The sequence below is a fragment of the Daphnia carinata genome, chromosome 1, assembly GCF_022539665.2.
Source record: "Daphnia carinata strain CSIRO-1 chromosome 1, CSIRO_AGI_Dcar_HiC_V3, whole genome shotgun sequence".
Lineage (NCBI taxonomy): Eukaryota > Metazoa > Arthropoda > Branchiopoda > Diplostraca > Daphniidae > Daphnia > Daphnia carinata.
The window spans coordinates 12,288,719-12,314,519 of NC_081331.1; the positions used below are offsets into that span (position 1 = coordinate 12,288,719).

At 40.3% G+C, this 25,801-nt stretch overlaps 8 protein-coding genes and 1 non-coding gene across 11 annotated transcripts; 3 read left to right on the top strand and 6 right to left on the bottom strand.

Moving 5' to 3' along the window:
* Positions 1-357: 357 nt before the first annotated feature.
* LOC130691508 (JNK1/MAPK8-associated membrane protein-like) lies at positions 358-2,254 on the bottom strand. The gene is made up of 8 exons (XM_057514467.2): positions 2,031-2,254; positions 1,896-1,955; positions 1,696-1,836; positions 1,439-1,625; positions 1,303-1,377; positions 1,062-1,237; positions 867-943; positions 358-797 (listed from the first exon to the last, which is right to left on the bottom strand). The coding sequence occupies exons 1-8, from the start codon at positions 2,107-2,109 to the stop codon at positions 582-584; spliced, it is 1,011 nt and encodes a 336-aa protein (XP_057370450.1). The 5' UTR covers positions 2,110-2,254; the 3' UTR covers positions 358-581.
* Positions 2,255-3,563: 1,309 nt separating this feature from the next.
* On the top strand, positions 3,564-6,076 carry LOC130691505 (bestrophin-4-like). Of its 2 annotated transcripts, XM_057514463.2 has the most exons (10): positions 3,566-3,956; positions 4,015-4,125; positions 4,201-4,381; positions 4,459-4,579; positions 4,667-4,753; positions 4,828-4,982; positions 5,065-5,187; positions 5,276-5,383; positions 5,488-5,547; positions 5,613-6,076. In XM_057514463.2, the coding sequence occupies exons 1-10, from the start codon at positions 3,835-3,837 to the stop codon at positions 5,631-5,633; spliced, it is 1,089 nt and encodes a 362-aa protein (XP_057370446.1). In that variant the 5' UTR covers positions 3,566-3,834; the 3' UTR covers positions 5,634-6,076. The 2 variants fall into 2 exon arrangements, with proteins under 2 accessions (XP_059352084.1, XP_057370446.1); XM_059496101.1 differs by having other exon boundaries at positions 3,564-3,956; positions 5,488-6,076.
* Positions 5,837-7,726, bottom strand: LOC130691507 (growth hormone-inducible transmembrane protein-like). Its single transcript, XM_057514466.2, has 8 exons — positions 7,468-7,726; positions 7,285-7,396; positions 7,055-7,196; positions 6,813-6,988; positions 6,621-6,745; positions 6,487-6,554; positions 6,321-6,421; positions 5,837-6,255 (listed from the first exon to the last, which is right to left on the bottom strand). The coding sequence occupies exons 1-8, from the start codon at positions 7,673-7,675 to the stop codon at positions 6,174-6,176; spliced, it is 1,014 nt and encodes a 337-aa protein (XP_057370449.1). The 5' UTR covers positions 7,676-7,726; the 3' UTR covers positions 5,837-6,173.
* A 597-nt stretch (positions 7,727-8,323) lies between these two features.
* On the bottom strand, positions 8,324-8,395 carry Trnae-uuc (transfer RNA glutamic acid (anticodon UUC)). Its single transcript has one exon. It is a non-coding gene; the product is annotated as a tRNA-Glu (tRNA).
* A 461-nt stretch (positions 8,396-8,856) lies between these two features.
* On the top strand, positions 8,857-10,539 carry LOC132087880 (uncharacterized). Its single transcript, XM_059494861.1, has one exon. The coding sequence runs from the start codon at positions 8,932-8,934 to the stop codon at positions 10,537-10,539; it is 1,608 nt and encodes a 535-aa protein (XP_059350844.1). The 5' UTR covers positions 8,857-8,931.
* On the bottom strand, positions 9,668-15,724 carry LOC130691497 (uncharacterized). 2 transcript variants are annotated; one of them, XM_057514455.2, is made up of 9 exons: positions 15,583-15,724; positions 15,209-15,490; positions 14,637-15,140; positions 14,047-14,568; positions 12,650-13,092; positions 12,331-12,579; positions 12,078-12,245; positions 11,768-11,980; positions 9,668-11,688 (listed from the first exon to the last, which is right to left on the bottom strand). In XM_057514455.2, exons 4-9 carry the CDS (start codon positions 14,552-14,554, stop codon positions 11,680-11,682), a joined length of 1,590 nt encoding a protein of 529 aa, XP_057370438.1. In that variant the 5' UTR covers positions 14,555-14,568; positions 14,637-15,140; positions 15,209-15,490; positions 15,583-15,724; the 3' UTR covers positions 9,668-11,679. The 2 variants fall into 2 exon arrangements, with proteins under 2 accessions (XP_057370438.1, XP_057370439.1); XM_057514456.2 differs by having other exon boundaries at positions 14,633-15,140.
* A 53-nt stretch (positions 15,725-15,777) lies between these two features.
* Positions 15,778-20,317, bottom strand: LOC130691490 (PP2C-like domain-containing protein CG9801). Its single transcript, XM_057514446.2, has 8 exons — positions 19,699-20,317; positions 19,264-19,514; positions 18,692-19,195; positions 17,687-17,910; positions 17,453-17,623; positions 17,135-17,381; positions 16,815-17,075; positions 15,778-16,755 (listed from the first exon to the last, which is right to left on the bottom strand). Exons 1-8 carry the CDS (start codon positions 19,845-19,847, stop codon positions 16,340-16,342), a joined length of 2,223 nt encoding a protein of 740 aa, XP_057370429.1. The 5' UTR covers positions 19,848-20,317; the 3' UTR covers positions 15,778-16,339.
* A 137-nt stretch (positions 20,318-20,454) lies between these two features.
* Positions 20,455-22,618, top strand: LOC130691501 (sorting nexin-7-like). Its single transcript, XM_057514460.2, has 10 exons — positions 20,455-20,646; positions 20,708-20,859; positions 20,934-20,952; positions 21,015-21,290; positions 21,348-21,549; positions 21,617-21,777; positions 21,834-21,959; positions 22,030-22,161; positions 22,231-22,365; positions 22,432-22,618. Exons 1-10 carry the CDS (start codon positions 20,593-20,595, stop codon positions 22,492-22,494), a joined length of 1,320 nt encoding a protein of 439 aa, XP_057370443.1. The 5' UTR covers positions 20,455-20,592; the 3' UTR covers positions 22,495-22,618.
* On the bottom strand, positions 22,577-25,680 carry LOC130691493 (uncharacterized). Its single transcript, XM_057514450.2, has 10 exons — positions 25,356-25,680; positions 25,046-25,167; positions 24,880-24,975; positions 24,654-24,809; positions 23,557-24,593; positions 23,384-23,493; positions 23,108-23,316; positions 22,898-23,035; positions 22,732-22,838; positions 22,577-22,662 (listed from the first exon to the last, which is right to left on the bottom strand). Exons 1-10 carry the CDS (start codon positions 25,416-25,418, stop codon positions 22,592-22,594), a joined length of 2,109 nt encoding a protein of 702 aa, XP_057370433.1. The 5' UTR covers positions 25,419-25,680; the 3' UTR covers positions 22,577-22,591.
* Positions 25,681-25,801: the final 121 nt, after the last annotated feature.

Consider the following 25,801-nt stretch of genomic DNA (forward strand, 5'->3'; position numbering starts at 1 on the left):
ACGTTGTGCATCGGCAATTTCCAGATTAAAATGCTAGAAATTCCTTATTGTAACTCTACATCATATGGCAATTGACGTAAATACATTCACAGAATTATTTTTTCTTAACTTTTAACAATTTTCACGCAATTACAAGTACACTGACAAAGACACTAACCAATTGCCGTTGTTTACGGGAGACATAGTCAAACAATTGTTATCGATCAAAGCAGCCTGCACAAACTTCAGAAAAAAATCGAACTATTCACTTGAATTTTTCACACAGCGACAACTTTTAGTACGGTGATATAATACTTGGAGGCTCAACTTCTTTATTAACCTGGATTGCAACAGGCATCCAGAACGAACTCAAGCCGAAAGCTTTAAATGTTTTATAACCGACGCCGTTGTCCAGAACTTCAAACTATAACCTCTATATCTTTCAAATCGACTTAGAATTGCTCAGCAACTCTAAAAGCGTCCACGGAAATTTAAAGGGAACAAAATCCTTTGAATTTCCATACATGACATTCAAACAACAGCAATATTCACAACTTCAACAGAGCAGAATGAAAACGCACTCTTTTCGATTACGCCGGTAATTAATCAGTATGAAATTTCCCAGGATCGGTGAAACGGGAGAGTACAATGTAAAGGAAAGTTGGTAATGGGACAAGTGTTAAAATGGCTGCCAATAATTCGGGTTGTAGCCACAAAGTTAGGGCAACCAAGCCAAAACCATGTAATACCCAATGTCCAATTACGACGACCAAATTGTGGATGCAAGATACTGTTTCGTAAAGCAGCGCTCTCCACGACTGAGACATTAAAAAGAAACGTTACCAAAAAAACTTGAAAAACATGGAAACCTAACAAAATGCCGGTACCTGATCACTCCTTGATGCAAAATGAAATGCATGGCTCATGAGTGACAGCAGAATTATGATGGACGGGAAGGCATAATCTAAATAAACGATGAATACAATCAAGATAAATTGCCACCAGTGCGAACAGAACAGCAATTAGATAAACAGAAAGCTTAAACACAGTGGTAAAATATAAACACCATGTTTAGAACTTACAGATTAAACCTGCCATAATGCCGTGGATCAAGGCCAAGATAGGGTACAAATAGAGAGCGGCATAAATTGGTCGAGATGCCACATGACCTCTATTTTGCAATGCTTTATTTGCCCAAGGTCTTACAAAAAATAGCATAAAGACTGATAATCCATAATGGACGAAAACTATGCTGTACCTGTAAACGAAAATAAATTTATTTTATTGCTTAAATTTGTGGATGCTATTTAAATGAAATTATACAAGGGATATACTGCTTCTTGGGCGCAATGAAGCACCTCTTCGTAGTTGGGATTTGGATTATGCAAAATTGTATACCTATCCGTGAAAATTCAATTTGTTAATCGTAAATACTTAAAAAATTAAACATAGGTTTTACCAATCTGATAAATGCTTAACAGTACAGGATTTTAGCTGAAGGGAACCTAATGGTTCATGCACAAGTAATGTAATGCAAGCTGAAAGGCAAGTTTCAACCAATGCGGAAAAATGTGTTCCAAAAGTTTTCCAGGAGAACTGAGAGTGTGGTAACATTGTATCAATACTATACCACTGAGCCAACAAACCTACATGTTTGAGACAAAAATATAATAGAAAAGTTGTTATGCCGCAATTGGAATTTAGCCATTTCTTTACCTATAACAACCATAAAGCAAAGATACATCCAATCATAAGCAGTTGGAGAACTAGTGCATTCTGAGCAAGCCCATGTACTGTTGACTCTTGAACCTCTTGGGCAGGGCCCGCATGAGCTCCATCTGCTTGTTTCATTATCACCTGATTTAAAATGATTTAGTTATGTTGTAACACATGAAGAAACATAATGAAATCTTTACCTGGGATCTGATACCTTCCACAATAGTATCCAGGACATTTCGTTACGGTGTCCACTGGACCTTGTTTTCAAATATTTGTACCAAATAAATATGACACATATATATTTCTACCTAAAACTGATATTTTTTTATTACCTTTGTCATAATAATATCCTTTGGTAACATGAATGTTAAAGAAGAAAAGCAAAACAATGCTAGTTGACAAGCTTGCCATTTCTTTCACTATCCATGAAAAGTGAAATTCATTAGGCCCTTTCAGAGTATTCTTTTATTCGTAGACGTTATACTGTGGATTTATAACTATCTTTCAGGTGGGCAGCGAAAGACGTTGTTCATCATTATTGTTTTGCTTTTTTATGCTGTCAAATTTCAAGTTATGACCGTCTGCTTGTACTTGTAAGGCGCTTTACTAGAACCTTGCTAGATGACTCTTAAGCATGGCACCCCGAGAAAATGCGCGCGTATTTTTAGCATTTTAACTTAAATGTGTAGGGAGTTTGTGTTGTATTAAAACCCAAGATTTCAGGAGATCAACAACGATATTTAAGTGCTTGAGTAAAGCAAGGTTTGAGCAACATGCGAGTGTTCGTGACTGTATATAGTTAGAATTTGGTCACACTGATCACGTAAACAACAGAAATAGTAATAAGACGTTTAAAGTAGGCTACATACTATAAATATGGAAAGTTCTGTGTTAGTTGTTCACGAATGCTGGTAGTGGACGCTTCAAATCTAGGATTAGTTTGCTTTAATGAATCTAGTATATCTCAAATATTCATAAGCTGCAACGTCAATCAACCTCGTCCGGATCTCGTAATTGTACACTGGGCGGAATGTAGTTGCAAACTAAGCTTTTTCTTGCTAGTTATTACTCTTTCGGTTGCTTCTCTGGCACCATTGCGCGTACTATGTGTACCTTATGCAATCGATGCTTTAGGCACATCGATTTGTACCGTAAACAAAATTTCTAAGCAACAAATAATAGTGGTTTCCGCCTAGCTATTGCTTTCTCATTTTTCTTTAGTTGTGTAAACGCACTTGGTAACTTAACATACTAGTTTCAAGGAAACCATATGTCAGAATGTTACATATACTTCCGTGTCACTGTTTGGCAATCAATCAGGCTCTTGTTGCAATCCTACATCATCGCAAAGCCATTAGGAAAAGGACTGTTTAGTGTTATTTTTGAATGGTTAAATGTCTGTCTCGTTCGTGCATATGAAAAATGGGAAACGACCTGTAGCATATGCATTTTCCTCTTCCCTATTTTCTTCCTCCTTAGCCGCATATTGGCTGCTCATATCAATACCCATATTGCAAAAACTCTATTAAATCTGTTTGATTCTTTTTTGTTATGTGCCCTCCTACGCAGCGTTGAACTCAATAACCTTGCGTTCAACGTACAGATCAATAACCCTTTAACTCCCCCCCCCTCTTATTTTCTAAACATGTACCTTAAAACTTTTTCTAACTTAATGTTTACATAGCTAATTTTCAATGAGGGATTTTTGGCACTGTATGTCAACTTCTTGGAGTTTCTGGCTTGAAAGTACTATTGACCGCATGTTCTATTTATTTTTCCGACCGAGACGATAATTTGTGGGAAGTGGGGCAGCTGTACTTGCAACAATAGACTATTTATTACGAACTGAGTACAGTCTACTATTCGTTTTCTAGTTGTAATGTACGATTTTCTCCTCGCATCCAATTCGCTACTTCAACTTTCTTATTCTTTTTCATTGTTCCGCAATTGCCGAATCAAGTGCGCTCCGCATTGCGGAGAAAGAGATTGCCGATATCGGAGTGCTTGTCTTATAATCGAACCGTCCAGTCATAGAACCACGTCAGTCCGCTTCTCTTCCGCAAGTTGGTTTGATAGATAGTCACCGAATTTACGTTCGTAGTTTGAACGATCCCGCATAACCTCACATCTGACGACATGAGAAATAGTTCTAACAAGTCGGTGTTTTTCAAAATGTCTCCGATGTCTAACACGGAACATCAAAAGACAGAAATTAGTGACAGCCCCGTAGGAGGCAGCTTTAAATCGGTTCTGCTCAGGTAAGCGTTTTGTGCCTGGACAAGTGAAAGACATTTTAAATACTAATCAACTGCACAGATGGAGAAGAAGCGTTTATCAGCTAATTTGGAAGCATCTTTTCATATACGCATTAACTTACATATTGCTGAGCATTTTGTATCAATTCATCCTTAATGAAGATGGGAAAAAGTATGATCTTACGCATGTTTAATATCCGATGTTTTCACTGCTCACCACGAAATCTATTCGTCCTTTTACTAATAGAAATTTTAGGGTATTAGCTGAACATTGCTCCGGCTACTCCCGTAGCATCAATTTGATGATCATGTTAGGTTTTTTCACATCGACTACTATGCAACGTCTCTTCAATATGCAAATAACGATACCTGGAACAGCCAAGTCCATCACAATGTTTATCTTATCTTTGAAACCAGGATTACCTGAAGTAAAGAAGCCAATAACTGTTACCGTAATAATTGTTACATAAGATGTTATTTGCATTTGTTTTCGCCAATGCCAAAGGGACCTATCATCATCGAGAAATATGCCAGATGGCAAGTCCTGACTTGGGTTTTAACTTTTCGTCTCGTTTGTAAACCCCTGCGGGCAATTTATCCAGATCTTATGTCTCTACAAAATGCAGGTAACATGAAAACTTCAATTCTTGTTTTCTTTTACAGCCGCGAAATCGTGAAAATTTTCAACCTATATTTTTATTTCAATGTACGAGGATTACTAACACATGAAGAGAGGAAAGTCATGGAAAACCCAGAACTTACCAGCAATACCACACCGCATCCTCTCATTGTTGTGGATTGTAAGAAATCGTCTATCTAGTTTCTTCAATACTAAGTATTAAATCATATTCTAATGAGCCTGTGTACTGTCAAGGGATGCTGTTATTGCTGAAAGAAACTTTCTTAAAAAGTAGATACTTTTCTGAAATCAATCACCTTAAGAACGTAGAGATAATCATGGCATTTAAGAAGAGCTGTGGCAATACCATCAAATTTGCAACCCAGAACATTTCACCCGCTCTCATTCAGGTACAAGCATGAATGAACCTATCTTCTTGTGTGCATGCGTGCATTTCTAACATCGTATGGGAATCGTAATTTTCTTATTCAGGCTGTCATCCTAGCAGTTTACGGCTTCGGTTGCATTACTTTAATGGCTCGAAATTTCAGCAAAGAAGATGCACCGATTTCTGACGCTGTAGTTGCCTACATCCCTCTCATGCCCGGACTACAGGTAATAGCGGGAAAAAAATTAATTGGTTTGTGACAATCGTTGAAAAACCATACGTTCATGCGTGCTACTTCCCTTCGACGAACCACAGTTCTTTGTTTACTTTGCTTGGCTTTGTTTCGGGAGAGCTGCGGTTGATCCCTTCGGGGATGACGAGGATGACATCAACGTCAAACAGCTCGTGCAGTCACACATCGAGGTACTGTTTTTTTTTCTATTGGTGCCCGATAAAGCTGAAAAAAACCTGAGAAAGAGACAACAATTTGTTCGGACACATAATAACCGAATCTTTTTACGAACTAGGATTCAATGCGGTTAAGGGATCTCTACAGTCGACAATTGACGGACGTTTTCCCAAAATTGGTAAACCAATCCTTTTCAGTTGTTCTTTACTGTTTCCGATTAAAAATCACTATCCCGGAAAACAGGAAGCTCCAATCGAACTGTGACATCGATCGGATTAACTTCCCATGAATAAACACGAATTTCGTGAGGTCAGTGCTACATGATACACTGCCTTAATGAGACATCAACTAGGGTTCCAGAACAGTGCCTTTCCACAGCACATTGTTTTCGTTTCCTTCGCTGCAATGTAGAGTACCAGGAACGACAAAGCACTTTCCAACTTGCCAAAAGGATTTCCTTGTGTGCCAGTTGTCTGGTGATTTATTTCTCGTTTGTCTTTTTAATCCATACGTGATACTTTTTCCTTCACATATTGTATATAAGCATATAATGCCATTCCTAACTAGTTTATCTACTACCCCAAAGTTTCACGCTACTTTATGGTTTTCCGATGTAAAATTGGTGCATTAAGCAAGTGTAACAACAAAGGTGAATGAATAAGTATTACATCTTCATACCTCTGTTAATGGTACAATGCCATTCTGAATCACGGTTTTAATTTCATTATCCATTCGATCAATCAATTCATTATCCGGAAATTTACAGTGAGAAGGCAGAAAAAAGGAATCCTTCAATGTTGTAATTTAACGTTTCCTGTTGCCTCCAGCCAAAATGCTGGCAATCCTGACGAAAATGTTGATAGTGTCCATATAAATTGAAATGGATCTAAAAACAATTCCGTTGAATAAGTCACTATTACGAATAACATCACCTAAAGACAAAATTCTTACGCATTAACGGGATCGAATGGTCGAGCAGAATAAGGAGAGTGAACTTCGGCAGCGTGTACAATTTTTTGGGTATCGTAAAGCAAGAACGCGGAAAAGAGAACCTTAACAGATAATTTCGATTAAGAATAAAACTAAAATATGTGTCGGTATTTTTCTTATAAATTACCAGGCCACCGTAAAGAGCGACGGAATAGAGGCCAGCGCCAAGTGCCGTAGTAGGTGGTAAAAACATGCCTTCGAAAAATCGAAAAAAAATGATGCATAAAATGCTTAGATAAAACTTGAAAAGAAGTGACTCACTTCCAAGCGATGCGGCAAAGACGGCGCCAAAACCAATGGCCAAGGGTCCTCCCATGTTCAAAAATTTCTCACTCGGGGCACAAACAGCTACGGTGGATAAGCCACCAACAATTCCTGCCGTGTACCTAATACCGAAAACAGATTGATTGTACGATAATGATGCTGAATGTTTTAGGCAATATTTTTTTTTACACTGCAGCACGAAGAAGCAATGGGCCACCTAGAAAACATAACGGGGCAACAACGGCACCTATGACAGCCGAATGAAGGGCCCAGGCAGCTTGCTTCGACCCGACCCCTGGTTGATAAGGTATACTGCGAACTATCATTCCTGTACCAATCATTGCAGCAATGCTGCCTAAAATGACCTACATGAATAAACAAGTTACTAATGCTATTTTATTGTTTGGCGCCCCTATATTTGAGACTCTTACCACCCAAGAATTTCCCATTACTGCCTTCATAATTACAGGACTGCGAAAGCAGGCCATAGCTGAGGCAGCTGTCAACATTATGGAACCTCCGAAGTACATGTATGTTGTCCTTATCCTATCTTTAACATACTCAGGCCACATCCTGGAAGAGGATCATACAAGAAACAAAAGATATTTTGCATAAACTAAAAAAAAACAAAGGTGACAAAAACCTGGACACACTAACTTACACAGATCTATCAATTGCCCCAGGTTCAGAGGCAAATCCTAGTCCATAAAAGCAAAGGGCACCAAGGCCAAGCCCTGATGCACCCAACACTAATCCTTTGCCAAGACTAAATGCTGCAATGTTGTTGAAAATTTGTTTCAGTTGGTGACAAAGACTAAAAAGGAATGAAATAACAAACACTTACCTCCTTCCCCAGCTGGAGCCATAGCAATTTCTTTCAGGGAACGGGATCTAGTAGCTCTGCGTGTTAAACTACCACGAGTCTGATTAGTCAATTGCCTTGACGTCAAGCTGTAGATATTTGGCTTTGAGAAAAGCACAGTTGCTTGTTTGAGGGAAGTTTTCCCAACAAAGTTCGTCAAACCACTACGGAGAACGTAGGCCGAAAACATTTTCAGGACTTTGTGAACTTGTCAACAAGCAAGTTTTCGTACACCAAATTCCTACAATGGAGAAAAAATAGATGTAATTTAACGTGTAACGTTCTTGGATAACAATTCTTATCAATTTACCAGTCTGAGAAATTTATAACAGTATAGGGAATATGATGCCGCTGACCGAACAGTGGTAACAACACAAATGAAAATGATGTAACAGTCAAAACGCAATTCAACGTATTTAATTTTTGCAGACGATTCGTGGTACTAGAAAGTTCGACGTATGTTTTGTTTGGAAATGCGCCGTCTTGCGTCACAAACTCATGAGACCATGATGACGGTGTTGGATGTATGCTGAATCTGTATGCTAGATGAAATATTATACCTAATTTATATAACATAGTCAGTAAGGGAATTCTCATCTCAGCTTAAGTTGTAATACAATGACTTGTTATAAAATTTGAAAACCCTGGAAAGTCTTATGATAACGTTTCAGCTTTTGTTATTCTTTCGCGGGAGTTGTGCGGAATAACGGCAATAGATAAAGGGTAAAGCGGCGAACAGCCTAAAACAAACTTAGCGTTCATGTTATGCCTATAGTATTTTTAAAGCTGGAGCAAATCTAAACGCAATTTTTTCTAAAAACTAAATTAAATTAAAAATTTCCCATACCGGGAATCGAACCCGAGCCTCCTGGGTGAAAGCCAGGTATCCTAGCCACTAGACCATATGGGATATTACAATGATTTATATTTTTGTAAGCATTGTAAGTATATATTTGCAAACCATAGAAGAATTTTACAAAATGAAATTGTTAATACGAAAAGACGTGTACAATTTAACTAAAGAAATGCAAATACTATAATACAATAATACTGCAATATTAATCCCAATAACGCATAGCGCTAGATCGTCGTCCGCTTCCATAACCTTGAGAACGCCTTTGTTTTCAAGGTAAATAGTTTACTATAAAGTTTTTTATATCAATTTTAACGATTGAACAATGTTTTTTCAAATACATTAATTTGAAAAATAACCCAAACGAGCCATTTAAAAAAAAATTTCCCCATCAGAAACACAGAAAAAGCGAAATCAGAAGCTTTGGTCCCCCCGGTCATTTGGCCCTACCATACATAAGAAAGCTTGTTATTTGAATTAAATTCAATTTCCAGCTTTCCAAGTATTAGTGCTCAGTACTAGTATCAAGGTTTAGTTATCAGTGCTCATTCCAGGCTTTAGTGATCCATCCCAAGTGATTCTTCAAAGCAAAAATGAATCGAGTAATCTTCGGAATTGCTGCGGGAGTGTCTGCCTTAACGGTTTTCCATTGGTATACGGCCCGAAAGCGCGAAGTTATTTCTTCTGCTGAAGTTGACAGTTTGAACGGGAGAAGTTCTGTCAATCCCCATGTCTTGTCCGTCGACATCGGTGAAGAATCTTCGACTTCGGGAAACGTTCCAACTGGAGACCGTGAAAATGAGGTTGCCCTGCTCAAGAAGGAAATGTTGAGACTGGAAAAGGAAAGAGACGAATTCGCTTTGCAAACGCAAAAATTATCCGAACAACTTTTGGAAGAGACATCCCAACGCGAGTATCTGGAAGCGAAGAGCTCGTACCTTCAGGTGGAAATCGATATTAAAGCACGACTTTTCGAAAATGATCTTGATGATCTTCGAGCCGCCAATCGTGAAGCGATGATTGCAATGCATGATGATTTCTCCAAACAAAATGTGGCATTGCAGTTGGATAATGCTCGTCTCCGTTGCCAAAACGATTCGGTTTCGAACGATCTGATCAACGTTAGAGCTGAACGAGCCCAAGCTCTTTTGGAGAATGCCACTCTTGCCGAAGAAGTCGGCGATGTACAATCCAAGTTGCAAGCAGCACTGATCAACGTGCAAGACCTGAAAAAGGCAGCTGATTCCAGCGAGAAGGAGCTATTGCAAATCCGTGCTGAACTGGTTACCAGCGCAGCAAGAATTGCGGAACTAGAATCAGTGAACCTTTGCCAGAGCAACAAGCTTGCGCAATTGGAAATGATCGTCCAAGAACAGAGCAGATCGACTCTCGTGACTTCGGAATCGGAGGAACCTGATGCTGCTCTCGAGAATGAAACGTTGCCCGTATTGCACGCTCGTGATGAACAGACTGAGGTTGTTGACGAATCTGCAAAGCCATCTTCCCAAGATGACGCGCAGGACGTCGCTACTCCTCCACTCGTGCAAGAGGCTGCTCCACGCCGTGAAAAGGTTGCTCGTGAACCACAAGTTCCCGTGTTTCCATGTATGGATATCCGCTTTAGGAATCAAGATATTCAAGGATATACGATCGTCATGGATTCGTCAGGTGAACTTCAGGATACCATCAGCCCAAATCAACAACTCGCTGAGGAGTTGAAACCTGTGGCATCACCACCAGCCAAACAGGAGGCACCATCTAACGTGACGTCTTGTGCCTTTAAGGTCATCAACGCAGTCGTTGAGCACGAACTATCTGGAAGCTATCAGCTGCTGAACATTGCTTCGCAATACTACGGCCAGATTATCGGCAAGGAAGGAAAACACGTCAAGGCATTCCAGAAGTCGCATGGCGTAAAGATCATGGTTACGCCTCCAAGAGGGCCTCACGGTCAAATCCGAGTTACGATTACACAAGGAAACAACGAAGGGCGCCGCACCGTGGCCAAGCAAATTGTCGAATCTCTACCCTCCCTCGTCGAGATTCCTTTTGCGTCCTTAGGACGGCTTACACCCCAGCGAAAGAAGCAATTGTGGACCCGCTACTTTGTGGATATCGTTGAAGACGAATCGAGCAAGAAGTGCGTGTTGCGCGGAAATTTAGGCAACTGTCTGCGCCTTTTCAAGGAGCAGAAAGTCTGAAAAGCCTATCCTTCATCTTGATGCTGACTCCTAGCAACAAACCAAAGAGATTGATAGACGAACCCGTAAATGGAATTGTCCGCTGTCGTGTGTTGGGACTTTTCTCGGTTTTGTTTCCATCGTCTTCTTCATGGCACAAGTTTGCATTCGTGTGATGAGATGTCGATACTGCACTTATACTCGTTAAAAGTGCATGTCGCGTCTGACGCATGTTTGCAGCCGTCAGAAGAAGAACCCCACTTGATTTTTCTGTGGGGATGGCAGAGTACGCAGAACGTCCACCACGCCAGTTGTTCGGCTACCTTTACGGGGGTTTCCTCCTTAAATGAGTCAATCAATCCTGAAAGTGCGTTACTATAGAGGAAGGCAAACAAATATGGTCTCATTTTGTACATAACGTAAATATTTTTCCTTACCTATGTATATCCGCAAAATTATTGTTTTCGACGCAACACAGTTCAAAATTCACAGGACGATATTATCAGTCATGTTGGGTTCTTACCTTGTAACGTGTTGTAAATATCTTTCTGTACTTATAAGTTTCTCTCCACAAAATTGTTCTTTTCGCATCTAAAGTTCAAAATTCTGTTTCATATTTTCAATAATGTTTGATTTTACCGTGTACATATTGTAAAATATCTCTAAGCATTTGGCTCGCCCCGAAATTGTTCTTTTCGGCACCACTTTTCCCAAAATTCTCTGTTTCGTGTTCAATAAAATTATAAAAATTATTACGACGTTCAGTGTTTCTCAATTATTACCGCACCAAGAACAAGAACGAAAGGTAACGTCAACTTTAATTAAAACATAGAGAATTGTATCAAACAAAACAATTAGTATAGAAGAAATTTGTTTAAGCTGGTCAGAGTAATCTAAAATGAACCATCATATAATTATACGTACGCAACCTTCAATACTAACCAGACAGCTGAAAAATTATTTGCATTTTACTGATAATTCACGGCATGATACGATTAAGGAATAGAGACGAGGAATGACTTACATTGAAGACTATGGTTGACTAAGTTAAGAACAGGTGTTGAAGATAACTTTATCCGTTTACTACACGCTCATATTGCCCGCTGGTATTTCTAGGATTGCCGTTCGTGCCGCTGTGAGACGTGTGCGAAATTGAATACTTCATTCCACCTGCAGATAGGGAAATAACGATTGTAAATTATTCTTCTATGGTAACCCAATTGGAAATGGGAACTAGAAGCTTCAATACCTGAAAGAAAACGTAGGGATGATCGGACAGGGAATCTTCCCAGAATTTCCAATCGTGAAATTGAATATTTTCACCACCCAATGTAACGTCGATGAATGTATAATTTTCCGGGATGTACTTCAACTTGTACAGTGGTGGACTAGCCAGATGCATGTCGTATTGATCCAACAGTCGCTCCAGCTCCCGTCCGCGCTGATCAATCTTCCGATAGACCTGTAATGTTTGTTTCATTTGCATACAATAAAGCAACTTGTTTTGTGTTTCCTTTGCTAAATTATGCAGCACAATATTTATTAGCACTATGACAAACCATGCCGTTATTCCATTTTGGATGTTTGGCGCTGGCATCCATCCCAATCACCAAAGTGGGTGGCGCTTGTTCCAGCAATGGCAGCAAAGTGGAACTCAGATTTAACGAACTTGGTCGGCAGAATACGGAATAAAAGTGATATGTTTTGTTGCCCGACCTCAGTTGAATCTGTCGAAATTATAATGGTTATAACTTATCGTGCAGCCATCATTCTATTCGCTCTAAGCGATTTATTAGCTTTTATAACTCTTACCCCGGCAATATCATTACGACTGTACGTGCACATTTTGGCTCGTAGCGTGTTCTTGGCTATTACTGCCGCTCCTGATGTGTGGTGCTCTGTTAAATTGTGAAAAGCAGTATAGCCAGCCGGTACTCCATACAACTCGGGCGCGCCTGTTCCGAGAGCATATGGTTCCTGTATTAAAGCAATATCGATATTGCGGTCAACCAACAAACGTTTGGTCCTCTCCATGGCCTTTTTCTTGTGCTGTAAGTTGATCTAGCCGTGAAATAGGGCATAAAAATTGGTTAAATTCGTAATTGAAAAGTGCTGCTGGTTTTTGAATTACTTGTAAACACCGAAGAAGAATTTCAGGATGTGGTTGTTGGAAAGCGTTCGTCTCGATGCTATTAGGTCCACCAACATGCGGCAAAACGTTCCATAAGGACATCCAGGCAGCGTCGTTTCGTTTAACGGTTGGATCGGCCAATACAACCGAAGGGCGTCCTTTAATGTCCGTCATGAGAACAGATGAGCGAGATTTCAGCTCGTCTGCTGGATATTTGACTAACTGCAAATGTCGGTTTTCCGCCACCAAATCTTCAAGGCGAGTTTTCCATTGCCGATTTTCATGTGTTAACCTTTCGACTATCTTCTCTAGCTCTTCAATTCGCTTTGTCATTCGTTCTTTTTCTTTATTATGCTGAAGTCGTTCGCTAGTCATATCACGGTGTTGATTGATTTGGCCGGCTCTTATTTGGGGTGCAACCAGTGCATTCTTCTTACCAGCATCTATTAGAAGAGACATTGAAAGTAGAATGTTTAAATGAATTTTGTGTTAGGAACTGCAACAAGATCAATGCGTCTTTACTCTTTCATTATGTTTTGAGTGTAATACCATTGTAAATGGTTACACAAACGACTAGAATTCACGAACTCTAAACATAAAAAATCTGGCACGACATGTCAAAATACACGAAGAACGGTGTATCACAAGCAAGTACTGTTTTAGGATAAAAAGCACCATGTAAAATCAATTTAAATAAGCTACAGTCTAGGCTTTTTTGGTTATAAAAGTTCTCGGTATCAGTTGGTTCTATCCATGTCCCTATTCTCCACTGTTCTCATTCTATTGATTATTCGTTAAGCGAGGCGACTTATAAGAATGCTAGATACGTTACGAGTCTTTGTTTCGTTGCACCAAATGGCTAATATAATTTAGCAGGAAAGACCAAACTTCCCCCTGAAAAGAGGCAGTTTGTTCTCTTTTGGGAATCACGCGTTTTTACTGGGTACCGGTCTTTTGTTTGTTTTTGTGGAAGCACATACGCTACTGCAATAAAAAAAAGGAGAAGCTTCAAGAGGACTGATAAATGGCTATTGTAAAGGATACACGTGTTATGTTCCCAGGTCATTGTAACGCAGCGAGGAAATCCTATATAATTTACCGAAAGGTTTCAGACCAATCCCATCAAATAACTCACGCAAAGGTATCAAATGATGATTGCCAGGCCATTGAATACGGTTTATGACTGTGACTTACTCGTTTCAGACCACGGCTTATTCTATGGGAATGTTTTTAATTGTAAGAGAGTATGTTTTCGGACAATAAATAAAGCATTCCAAGTTAAATAAACGTGGAATACTTTAGCATTCTTTACTGCCTTAGGCGATTAAAGTTGGCAAAGTGCTGCTACGTTACTTACAACAATTCATTATAAAAAAATTTTAAACAAAATTACATACCATTCGTTTCATGGTCGCCGGTCAGTTGATCCAACCTTTTGAGAATCCCGTTAATACTTTCTTCGATGTTTTTCCCCCACTGCTTCGGTGTTTCTTTACTCTGTTCGAGCTTTTTATGTAGGGCAATTGGTACCACATGATGAGGAGGCTTTGGATGTAACTGATGCTGACGCGGAGTACGATGCTGTACGGGCTGATGATGGATCGTCATCTCGTAAAGATCGGTGGGATTGCTATGCGTACTGCTGTTGTCTTCCAACATTAGTCGTTCAAGATGACACGTTTGATTATCTTGATTCAACGACTCTTCCACAGGCTGCTGGTGGTCTTCCAATTCGTGTAACGTAGCACCGCCCTTTTTTATATGTGCAGGACCACCTCCACTTGAATCGTAGCCATTCTCTTTCATGGATTTCATAGCTTCCGATGACCGGTTGAGTTTGCTTGTCCGATTGCGGATATTTGTGCTGCTGACTTCCTCCGCTTTGATATCACTTATTCCCACCATCTGTAGTACTTACACTTAGATAAACAAAAATATGTGTTATGATAGAAAGCCTTTATGCGAACGAAAATTCAAACTTACCTACCATATGGTAGTCCGCAGGGAAGAACAAAGAGCAACGCACATGCACAACACTTTGTGTTTGTTGGTAAGCAAACTACTGACTGTGGTTCGGAAAGTTATGGAACTGCACTTATATATCCACATTTCACGATGATGGCACGAGCATGGCACGAGCTGAAAGAGTTGAATGATGACGTAACCGGGATAGCCTATTCCGGGGAGGGCTGGACGAACGGGCGGACTGCACCGCCCTTTATGCTTTGCTTATTCTTGACATAGGGGCATCACTTTCTTATTTTTGTTGTTGTTACATCTTTAATCGTGACGGGATCACGAACAAAGACCGATACACGCATCCATTTCAAACTTTCAGGACAGTAAGTCTTTCGCCTCTTGAAACCGTTCGCTTGTGCGTCGTAAAATTTTTTTCTTTTCGTTCCAGACGACCAAGTTGAAGACCGCAAGTCGACGTAACGTGAAATAGGAGGAAAATCAATTGTCATATATGACGGAGTAATTATCGTACCTAAAGGAAAACAAGTTCGAAAAGTGATCGTGCCTTCATACTTAAATTGCAATGGGATGACTTATTACCATTTTTCTTTGCTCTATTCGCCTCATCCATTGCTCAATCTAAATTGCTTTTGTTCGTCATTCCGTTTGTTCATAAAGTACAACTAGAGGAAGCAACGCAACGATTCCATAAGCTATACACTTTTCCGTCTGGGTCGTGTATCCAATCCCGCGTGACTCGTTGTGGCTCTTAGCATGTGAAACTTTTGTAGGTGATCGAGCACTACCATTCCCCAGAAGAAAAAAGGGAGAAATTGGTCAAACAAAAGGAAACGAGGGCGAATGGCGTTCCTTTCTCGTAATCTATATTTCAAAGGAAAAAAAAAGTATAAGAAAACGCAAAGTATAAAAGACAATAAAGAATTGCAGCCATTGGCGTTAACCCATAAATTTACCTGCCCAAGTCGGCGAATAGAAGAAAGTGTTGCACGATATATCATCCACTTCCTAGGCCAATCGTTTTTCTCCACAAACCTAAGAAAAAAAAGGGGGAATCTAAGCCTACGGGAAATTTTCAAAAGAAAGGCATGAATCAATCAAAAGTTAACCCAAAAGAAAAGTAGAGGCAGCCCCGAAAACCCTCATTTGCCTTATGGTATTTGTTAGATGGCGAGAACTGCGCTAAGTGTATTTACAAAACATCTAAGATGATTTTCTTCTGTCAGCAGTTTTCGAATAAAGCAGTCAAATTTTCAATGTAAATACTGCATGGTTAGGTGAAAAGAAAATTTGATTTTTCCTACAGTTAGATTGTGCAAGCGGGCATAGATTTCACAACACACTGCCATCGTTATCTTTTGAATTGTCTTTTAACGGCTACGCCGTCGACTAAATTTTAAAAAAAGAAACAGAACTTGGACGACAAAGGATATAGTGAGGGAATTTTCCCTATGTGATTCACCGAAGGAAGTCACGACAGGACATGGACGTTGAAGAATGATACATCGAGGATAGAAAACTTATTTTTTAAAAAGAATACTATTGTGTCTTGTAGGAAACTGGTAAAAAAATATGGTCAAAAGAATTGGTAAGATAAATTAGTACGTAACCGGGAATTGGGCGGCAAGGGTCCGTTACATGGCGTGTCACGCAGTCACTTTGGGTTCCAAATTTTCTTTCTACTGAGCCCGAAGGAGGAAATGGCGTTTTCCCCTAAATGGACGATTCCCGGAAGGGATAACTGGCTACCATTTCTCGGGTCAAGGCTTCCGACCCTGCAACATTAACAGGATTGGGTGGTTGTATCCTGGCCTCGTACGCAACACAGGTGGCGTGATCGAGTTTGCCCGGGATCAAGGCAAGGCGTTCGCAGATTTTACGTCGTCGTATTTTTTGCTCCTCTGCATCCAGCGGTTGTCCATCTTGATCAACGTAGAGTTCGAGATCCTCCAACAGCCGTCTCTTGGCTGTTGTTAGGCGAGTGGCGAAATCGACTAGATCTTCACATAGTGATTGTGCTTTCATATGGTTTCCGTTGTCGTTCGTCGGCATCATACCGTTACGCAGTATGTCCTCCATACGCAGCAATGTGAGTTCATGTCTTTGGAATGCTTCAACCGTCGGTAAATCTGTTTACAGGAAATCAACTGGTTTATTAAGAAAACCAAAGAGGAAAAAGCAGTAATACTTCTGTTAGGCGGTTTGGTGGTTTGCTTGGCACCATTGGGTAACGGAACAATCTTATCCGGCTTCCTGGCCACAACAAATTTGCCTACAACAGGATCAAAATTGTCCGAGACACCGTCAGATGTCAGGAAAACGATGTCTCCTTCTTCGATCACCGTCATCGAACACGTCAAATTATTCAGCTCCGGATTTTGTCCATCTACTGGTCCCAATGCACCCAAAGCATCCCTCATGTCTCGCATCGATTGAATATCATGAGATCCTTCAAAAATAAATAAAATGTGTAGTAACATGTAAATGGAATTATGGGCATTTAATTACCATGCGTTATTTCTCTGACACCATGTTTCGGACTGTAAACGTAGGCCAGCGAATCGCCGACGTTACAGACGCAGACGACGAATTTCGCACTGTTGCTGTTATCCGAGCCTGTGTATAGAGCATTCTGCAAACTCGATTGGTCCAGTTGAGCTACTACGGCTGCTGTCAGCGTTGTTAATAGTCCACCTTCCTGCAAGATCATACTGTGTGCTGCGTGAAAGGAGCGCAGCAATGATAGGAAGACATCCTGCAGCAAAATCGGTGGGCTTTAAAGCATGAGTATAATTATAAAAACATCGTTTGAATTTCTAGACTCACGTTGGTAGTTAACTGACGGCCATTGGTAGTGGAAGGAAAAAGGGCTCGATTCAGATAATCCATAGCACCGTGGATGGCACTGCGAGCTGCCAACGCAGCTCTTTCCCCCCAATTGACTCCATCAGCCAGACATAGTAGGGCGTTGTTGGAGCGTGTCACGATGGCAAATGCCTAGAAAAGAAAAAGTATATGAAGTGTAGGCGAAAGGTAATTTAGAAAAGTGATCTGGCTTACATCAGCCAAAGGATTGCCGGCTGTCTCTCCCGAGACGGGATGCCGTTCGTAGAGCGACGTGGCAGCTCCAAATGCTATACCACTTGGTCTATTCCAATTAACAACGCCTGCAATCTCGATTTCAGGCTCTGGCGGTTCCGCGGCTGGTGCAGGTTCCTTAGTCGGTAATTCTTTATGGTCGGCAAGATGTTCATCACACACTTCTGGCTGGATAGAAGCGTCCACTGGATTACAAATAACAAATTATTGATTGAATAGTTCCATTTGATTATTGTCTTTTATAAGAAATGAAGACAACCATTAAGCCAACTATGAGTTTTTTTTTGTCATAAATAATCGAATGTCCGTTACAGTCACCAGTTGAGCGCCGACGCCCCAAATGGTATGTTGTCCTTTTATCCTTCCGGTTATTTTACCCTCAGTTCCCCGATACAGTACCATGCAAGTGGTTGCATTCATTGCATGTCCCATCGTCACACGAACGGCGGGACAGTGAACGGAAATCAGAGACAGATCGATCAGGAAAGAAAAGAAAATACAGGAAGGAAAGCAGCCGTTAGCAAAACGGACACCGTTAGGAAGCCATGCAAGCCATGTGGCGTTTAAAACTACGCAACAATTGCGAGTCGTGCAACGCGTATCACACTAACATGATTTCAAACTGGGAAGCGACGTCGCAGGATTGAATTGCATTCGGGTAAATGTGTCAAAACCATGAAAAGCGGCCCATAAAACCGCATCTTATACGGCGAACCGTCGTTATCTTTTTAAGCACCTGTACTTTGCATTGTGTTCAGTCAGTTTTGCTTCTACTGCGCATATGTCGTACGCAAAGAAAAATACAACGAAAACCATAAAATATCATGTCGGTAGTAAAAAAAAAAAAACAAAAAAAAATATAATAACGGTGCGTCGTTCAGTCGCGATATATCACAATCTTTAATGGGTGGGTAAAAGAGGTCGGGTCGTGGGTGGTGTGATAAGGAACGAGGTTGGAACACTTACCACCGATGGACGGCGGCACATCCGGCGTAAGAAGGGGATCAAGTTGATCGAGAAGGGGACTCAAAGAGCCAGAGACGAGTGTGTCGTCTGGTGAATCGATCTGAACCACCGACTGACGATCAAGCGATGGATGAAGCGGAAGGCTCAATATGCCAAATTTAGACAGGAAGTCTTGATAATCATCCGAATGGTCGGCGCAGGTGGATGTGCTGGTGATTATGGGGGGCGAGGTAGAAGAAGAGGTAGGAGTGGATACTGGTGGGGAGGGATCTTCACAAACGGTAGATAATTCATCATCGTCGTCATCTGATAACCGACAATGGTCGGTGTTGTGCCAGTCACTAGACGTTGCCATCGCAACGTTAGCTGATGACGTGGAAAGTGGAAGAGGGGGAATAGGTTGTCTCGGTGGTTGGGGTGGTGTTGGTGGCAGGTGATTCCTCACCACGAAGGTCTGACCCATGGCACGAATAGTCACCAATTCACCACTTCGGGCTCGCCCAGCTAACAACACAATGCGGCACAATTTCGATTTTCGAACAAAACTCCCATTATAATGCTATTTAACTTACCATTGTTTGAGGTAGATTCAGAACTAATTGTCGTGGGAGGTGGTGCTGCATCCTCTTCGCTGTCTATATATGAAACGTCAGGATCTTGACTCGTAACATGACCTCGTCGTCCTCGATTGACGGTTGTGAGTCCTCCATCTGGACCAGTGTGTGTTGCTATTATCTCACTTTGGAGTGAACACAAGCGTAAACAAGGAAGTTCTTGACCTGTACGTCCAAACAAGATGTCAGGTTGCTTCAAACGGCTTTCTCTGCAATAAGAAATACAAGGTTAAAATTGCTGTTACAAACTTAAGCACTATTCACTGTCACAAAATACAAAAATATAATTGTATCTTAATTATTCAGATGTGTTTTTTAAAATAAACTACTAATGAGCATTCACAGAGTAAAGGAGAAGAAATAAACACTAAAATCTTCTTTAAAAAGCCATACCCATTGAGGTAGCGCTGTATAAAGCAGCCAGAATTGCTGTCAGAAGTATGAAGAGGTTTCATTTGATTGGCATTTTCCAAGCATTCTCCACCTCCAGGATTGGAGATTTGACGAAAAAATCCAGCAAATTTTTGTTTAATGGACGGCATCTTTTATGTTCTTTTGTTGATTTTAGTGTCAGGATGAATGAAAGCAATCATCGATTCGATTCCAGCCAGCCGTGAAAACTTTAGACGAACGTTGAAAACTACCACTTTCATTTGAATTCTACGATATAAAGAGAAACTTATCGGTCAAGTAAAGGAGTGGCCCAAAACCATTCCACTTTAAGGCAAAAAAGGAGCACAGTCAATATCATGATATCTGAAATAAACAACCCAATACTGTTTACAATAAAGCACTGTTCTTTTTCACATGCACCTCCAGCAGCTACAGCTGGTTTGTTTGCCACCAAGAATACCGATGAATTGCACCGAAGTTGTGACTGTTTCGTCCGTTTTCTAGCTTATGGGTTGGTTGCTGCGGTTACGTTGTATTTTCACGAGCTTTCTTTTTTTAATTTTCTCCCGTTCAAGTTCTCTTGGAATTTGTTTTTGGGACTTTCACGTTCAAGCTGCCATCTCTAAATTAAGAACTGAAACTTACTGTACAACACTGTTGCTGGTCTGCTAGATGGCGAGATGAAAACGGCAGGATAGGGATAGGGAACAAACCAGTTTGGACTTGTCAACCTGCCAATGGTGAACGTATGTAATATCATATGATCAACACAATTTGTACTAGATCAGATCTACAACATTGTAGTACAAATCAACACCCATTCTGTTCCCGCACGGTTGATCAGCGTCATTTGCTTTATTGGGTGCAAACCAAGAAAAAATAAAACCAAACAGCATGTCGACTTCAGAAGATTTTGACGAAATTCCCGCAGAACGCCCTGATAAAATAGTAAGATTTGTACTTGTTAACCAAAAGCCAATTAATTAATTGCCCAATATTGTAACTATAGAAAAATTCTAATACAATTGAAGCATTGACAGAGATTGAGAACACAACTGGAGATTCAATGAAAGGCTCCTTTAATGAAAATGATCTTCGAGATTTACAGGTTTTGTTAGACCAGCCACAAAAGCACGTTACTCCTTTTGAAACATACATTAGGTAAGTGAAAATCAATACAAAGCTGTATCAAGAAATGGACAAATAATGTATAAAACAATTATATTTTTATTTAGTTACCAAGTCTCCACAAAAGTAAGCATTAGAAGTAAAGCAATTTTGGCCTATATTGTATTAATTGTCTGTTTGTGTATCAGACCCGGCGAATTGAATTTGAAAAGCAAAACTATGTAGTTCGTCGTCGTTATTCAGACTTTGAATGGCTGAAGAACCAGCTTTCAGTGTGTTACCCAACACTTATAATTCCTCCACTTCCAGAAAAACATTCGTTGTTTGAGCAAATCGACAGATACGATCGCGATTTCATTACCTCAAGAATGCAGCTGCTTCACAGATTCCTAAATCGTCTTGCTGATCATCCCGTTTTGAGCTGTGATAAAAAGTACCAAGCATTTCTAATTGATACTCCGGCGGTAATTCTGTTTAAAATAGAATTGAAAACCAATAATTAATATGCTCATATGTTACAGGAGTTTTCTACATTCAAGAAGTCATTTACTGGCTTTGGGATTTTTGGTAAAGTGAGTGAATCCCTGCAAAATATGGCATCATCTTACATTTCGAAGAGTAGAACCGTCGAATTTGAAAAGATGAGTGAATATGTTGACAAATTGTCAGAGAAGATGCACACTATGGAGAAAATCGGCCAGAGAATCCAAAAAGAACGTATAGGTATTATAGCGTTTAATTTACTTCTCGACCAGAATTCACCGTGTATATATTTTGCCAATTTGAAAAGCCTATTTGCAGGATTTACAAATGATGCAACCTATTCTTAACCACTGGCGAGCTTATGAACCTAATTTGTCCGAAGGATTGCAGGCTATTGGGGAAGCTGCCAACACCTGTGCTGAATCACAGCGCAAATTAATTGACAGTCAGAAGCCAAAGCTCTCCGTGGTAAACGGGATTTTTCATATTTTTCGGCATTCAAATTCATTTTCATTATGCTTAAGCCGTTGCACGAGTATGGACTGTACATTGAATCCGCCAAGGATGCTCTACGAAATCGAGATAACGCCCAAATGGATTATGAAGTTCACATGGAACAACTTTGTCGCGTGAAAGCAGAGCAAACTCAAGTAAGCCAAGCGTCTATCAAAAGAGTACTGGGAATTTTGCGGACGTACTTCAATTGCTAAATATTTTAAGCTTGAAACAGCACCGCTCAGCGACCACCCGGTTATGTTTGGTATGAATATGTGGAAAAGTCCGGAGCAAGTTCAGCAGCAGCGAATGCAGCAACTTGAGGCCGGGGCAAGTACCCTAGCTCAGCAAGTAGAGGTAGCTAAATTTTGGTATCGGCTTAATTGTTACTACATATTTATGTGGACTATTCATTTTGTAATCTAGGTTAGTCGCGATAAGATGGAATGTGCCAACGAAAACTTGCGTGCAGATTTCGATCGATGGAATCAAATTAAATCGCGTGACCTGAAAAATATCTTGCAGGAAATGGCCGATTTGCACATCAGGATGTATGAGCAGGTTTGTTTTGACTAATGAAACTGTTGACTTGTAAATTTATAGGATTCGTTTTCTTTTCCTTTTTAGTCACTAACAGCTTGGTCCGCTGCTTTGCCTAAAGTAAAGAACGAATCTCAACCCCAGGTATAATTGTCTGCCTTAATCGTTTGTTTTCTTTCTGTCGTGTCCTATCACAAGTTTTTTGTAATGAGAAATATTATATAGAGTCGAATATTATAACAATTGTTTAATATTTCTTGTCGTACAACACAATGGCGAATGTCCGAGATGGGTCATAGATTACATTAAATGATCGCCCTAAGATAAGGGGATAAAAATTTTAATTTCGGTAAAAAGTACATTTTAAAAATGTAATAAAAATCCCACCTGTGAGTTCGGGGATGTTTGTTAGGGTGTAAACTGGTTTTGCTGGGGTCATCAATTCTTTGCGTAAGCGTCGGCCAATATCTTTTGCTGGATGCCAACCGGATCGACTAACAAAATACAGCTACATTATTTTTATTTATCAACGTCAAGTTTAGCTATGGATAACCTGGTAGAAACTGCTTGATTTTGGGAAGTAATGGTTGCTATCTCTACAGGTAAATCGTAATCGATGATTCGGTGTTGTCCGGTTTCTGTATTCCAGGCGAAGAAAACGCTGGCTTGACACAGACTTCGTTGCATTTTCCTGTACAAACCAGCAGGTTTACTGTAACTAGCTTTCGCTTTGGAAAACGAAAACAAAACGTAGGCAACTAACTGATTGGTCTGAGGTACATCGGCTTCAACGAGCATGTAAGCTGCTGCAACAACGTCATTTGTTTCCAGACACAGATCAATAATCTCAACGTTGAAATCGCTGCAAAACCAGTATTTTTTTTGGGCTTGAGTACATAATCGCTGGGCCATTTCATGACAAAACTGTTCCGTGTCAATGCTCATCTGCTTAACACAAACGTGCGGAAGCTTCTGTTCTCAGAATTCCAAATCAACCAATAGTTCATTTTAAAAAATTAATTTATAAAATGTAGCATACCAGTCGAAAGGCTTTGGCGTTCGAAACCATGGCCATCTGATTGTAGCCAGCTCCATGAACTTCCAACGGTAGTGCGTTATGATAACCTGTGCTGCTACTCAGGTCATCATCTAAAGTGTGGCAAACATAATTGAGTAGATGGAAATATTAATTGACAAAGTAATTAAACTAACCTTCAATGTCCGTAATAACACTGACTAGCTCATCATCTACTTCAAAGTACCTTCGCTGAAATTGAGCGACGCAAGTTGGTGGCTCTGCCAGCTTTGAAGGTTCTCTTTGGAGTTCTATTGGAGGTCGGGTATCCTCAACTAGTTCTCCTAGTCGGTCCCAATCGGGGGACCGGATAGGGGTGGGGATGTTGGAATTGAACGGTCGCAATACATCATTCGTACCGACGGTACAGCTAAAATTCCATTCCCAATCATCATTGACATCTTTGGAACCCGAAACAACTACAAAGGATTGATGCTGCTGCAGCTGTTGCTGTAACTGGTGTTCGAGATCACGTCTTTTCCGCATTACTTTCAGGGGGATGTTCTCCGTATTTTCATCCGTAAATTCGTACTTTTTGTCGGCCAAACGACGTTTTCGAAACGCGGAGATCGTTTCACGTGGGAGTTCCGAAGTATCTTCCATGAAATCATACTCTGATTCTTGGTTGGTGCTGTTTGCATGAGGAATAGGGCTTCCGATAGATTTTCGTTGACTGCTTGATGAGGTAAAATTCGGCGACATGTTTGGAGTATTGGAAGTCACAGAGGAAGTAGACCGAACGTTGGAAAAAGAGTATGAGCGCTCGGAGTCCTCTTCCCATTCACGCTGAACAGCTGGTAGTTGCTGTTGATGTCCATCGTCCAGCGAAGCAGGCTGAGACAAGAGAAAATCTTGATCACCGCTAGACCCATTCGGTGGAAATTCCACTTGAAAAGACAGGACATGTAAGAAGTTGGCGGTGTTGATCACGATCGTGCCGTCGCAGCGTAAAGAAACAGAGGCGATAAAGGATGGGTAAGGCGGTACGGTTGAATAATTGCTATGGATGGTGTAGCCATGTCTGAGGCAACTAAAGCGAACGCAACTATCCCAGCTTGCAGCCAAATCTTCGTCTCCAAATGACTGAGCTATCCGGTGGCAATCAGGACAATTCACAGATGGCACTGACGTGACGGTTAAATAACACTCTCTACTTTCACCCTCGGATTGGATGCTAATGAATAAGGAGAATAAGCCATCCCATTAAAACAGTGAAATTGCAGAAGAATATCACCTGCTTCCATGGACTAGTATACGTGTAGAGTCACCTGGCCAATAGCACAACACAATTTGCAAAGCCAGATTAACTCCTTGGTCACTAAATAAAGTGACTTCTGCCACCTTGTTGGCTTGCTTGTAAGGCACAAAACTCCACCAATGCAGCTTATATCTGTTTTTGAAAATAAACATTATGATGAAACCAGAAGCATTACAGAGTTTTCTAGAAGATGCACACTTACTTGTGGACCATAGTCAGCAAATTTACTTCCAGCTCAACTGAATGGGTATATGTCAATAAGAATTGGGCACATTTTGAAAATCCAAGAAGAATATGTCTACAATCAGAAAATGGCCTGAAATAGTCACTGTCATTTTACAAATTTGGACAAGTTGTCAAAAGCTTACCCTGCTTCCAAGGCTGACAATGGAATTACTTTGTCTAGTTGAAATATTAGCCGTTCATTCAATCGCCCAAACAATGGAGCTTTGCCTTGTCTATGGCTGTAATTTTCCCACTTCCCCGTTAACTACAAAAAAAAAAAGAAAGTAAAAATTAGCACTTTATTGCAACATTATACAAAACAAAAATTGGAAACAAACAAAGAAACATTTGTTGGTTAAACATATTATAAAAGTAAAGCTGTAAAGAAAAATATCTTTATCAGGCTTGTGAGTACAGACTGCATAGAAAAAAATTGTTATGACAAATAAATACTTGTTTTTGGTGAAGTTTATTCAGCAGGTTCTCAGTAGCTGTTCTCCTTGGCAAATTTGACATTGTTTATTGGAAAATTTTGTGACTTTGGACAACCACACCACAGGTCAAAGGCCACTATAGAATTTACGTTAATTTGGCTTTTATGGAAAACCGTTGCAAAGTGGGCAGTAAAAAATCACCGACATTTTAATAATCAAAAATAGCCGACGTGGTAATAATCCAGTTTTTTGCTTGGACATACACAAGATATGACAGTTGGGAGAACGAAAACTTATAAAACCCTTTTCCGACACTAGCGCTTTAGCAGCTACAGTAGAGAACTAACTATCCTTTACCATCGAATTTTCAATGTTCCCATCCCCATTTAGCATTTATGATGGTTTAATAAAACTACTGGGGCCAACTACTAGGGTGCGCATGTTGCAGCGACAAAGAGGCTAACC

Excerpts from the sequence above, each read along its gene's own strand:
- LOC130691508 (XM_057514467.2), bottom strand. The coding sequence starts at position 2,109 with ATGGCAAGCTTGTCAACTAGCATTGTTTTGCTTTTCTTCTTTAACATT. Across the intron at positions 1,837-1,895 it reads TGGAAGGTATCAGATCCCAG|GTGATAATGAAACAAGCAGA; the intron begins GTAAAGATTTCA and ends ATTTTAAATCAG. Across the intron at positions 944-1,061 it reads CATTATGGCAGGTTTAATCT|ATTATGCCTTCCCGTCCATC; the intron begins GTAAGTTCTAAA and ends TCGTTTATTTAG.
- LOC130691507 (XM_057514466.2), bottom strand. The coding sequence starts at position 7,675 with ATGTTTTCGGCCTACGTTCTCCGTAGTGGTTTGACGAACTTTGTTGGG. Across the intron at positions 7,397-7,467 it reads GGCTCCAGCTGGGGAAGGAG|CATTTAGTCTTGGCAAAGGA; the intron begins GTAAGTGTTTGT and ends ACAACATTGCAG. Across the intron at positions 6,555-6,620 it reads CTTTGCCGCATCGCTTGGAA|GCATGTTTTTACCACCTACT; the intron begins GTGAGTCACTTC and ends GATTTTTCGAAG.
- LOC132087880 (XM_059494861.1), top strand. The coding sequence starts at position 8,932 with ATGAATCGAGTAATCTTCGGAATTGCTGCGGGAGTGTCTGCCTTAACG.
- LOC130691493 (XM_057514450.2), bottom strand. The coding sequence starts at position 25,418 with ATGTCAAATTTGCCAAGGAGAACAGCTACTGAGAACCTGCTGAATAAA. Across the intron at positions 24,810-24,879 it reads TTGCTGACTATGGTCCACAA|ATATAAGCTGCATTGGTGGA; the intron begins GTAAGTGTGCAT and ends TTTCAAAAACAG. Across the intron at positions 23,317-23,383 it reads ACGCCAAAGCCTTTCGACTG|AAGCTTCCGCACGTTTGTGT; the intron begins GTATGCTACATT and ends TTCTGAGAACAG.
- LOC130691505 (XM_059496101.1), top strand. The coding sequence starts at position 3,835 with ATGAGAAATAGTTCTAACAAGTCGGTGTTTTTCAAAATGTCTCCGATG. Across the intron at positions 5,188-5,275 it reads CTCTCATGCCCGGACTACAG|TTCTTTGTTTACTTTGCTTG; the intron begins GTAATAGCGGGA and ends GACGAACCACAG. Across the intron at positions 5,384-5,487 it reads TCGTGCAGTCACACATCGAG|GATTCAATGCGGTTAAGGGA; the intron begins GTACTGTTTTTT and ends TTTACGAACTAG.
- LOC130691497 (XM_057514455.2), bottom strand. The coding sequence starts at position 14,554 with ATGGTGGGAATAAGTGATATCAAAGCGGAGGAAGTCAGCAGCACAAAT. Across the intron at positions 13,093-14,046 it reads CGGCGACCATGAAACGAATG|ATGCTGGTAAGAAGAATGCA; the intron begins GTATGTAATTTT and ends CTCTTCTAATAG. Across the intron at positions 11,981-12,077 it reads CAAAATGGAATAACGGCATG|GTCTATCGGAAGATTGATCA; the intron begins GTTTGTCATAGT and ends CAAACATTACAG.
- LOC130691490 (XM_057514446.2), bottom strand. The coding sequence starts at position 19,847 with ATGCCGTCCATTAAACAAAAATTTGCTGGATTTTTTCGTCAAATCTCC. Across the intron at positions 19,515-19,698 it reads ATACAGCGCTACCTCAATGG|AGAAAGCCGTTTGAAGCAAC; the intron begins GTATGGCTTTTT and ends TTCTTATTGCAG. Across the intron at positions 16,756-16,814 it reads CACCAAACCGCCTAACAGAA|ATTTACCGACGGTTGAAGCA; the intron begins GTATTACTGCTT and ends TCCTGTAAACAG.
- LOC130691501 (XM_057514460.2), top strand. The coding sequence starts at position 20,593 with ATGTCGACTTCAGAAGATTTTGACGAAATTCCCGCAGAACGCCCTGAT. Across the intron at positions 21,291-21,347 it reads TTCTAATTGATACTCCGGCG|GAGTTTTCTACATTCAAGAA; the intron begins GTAATTCTGTTT and ends CATATGTTACAG. Across the intron at positions 21,550-21,616 it reads AATCCAAAAAGAACGTATAG|CCTATTTGCAGGATTTACAA; the intron begins GTATTATAGCGT and ends CAATTTGAAAAG.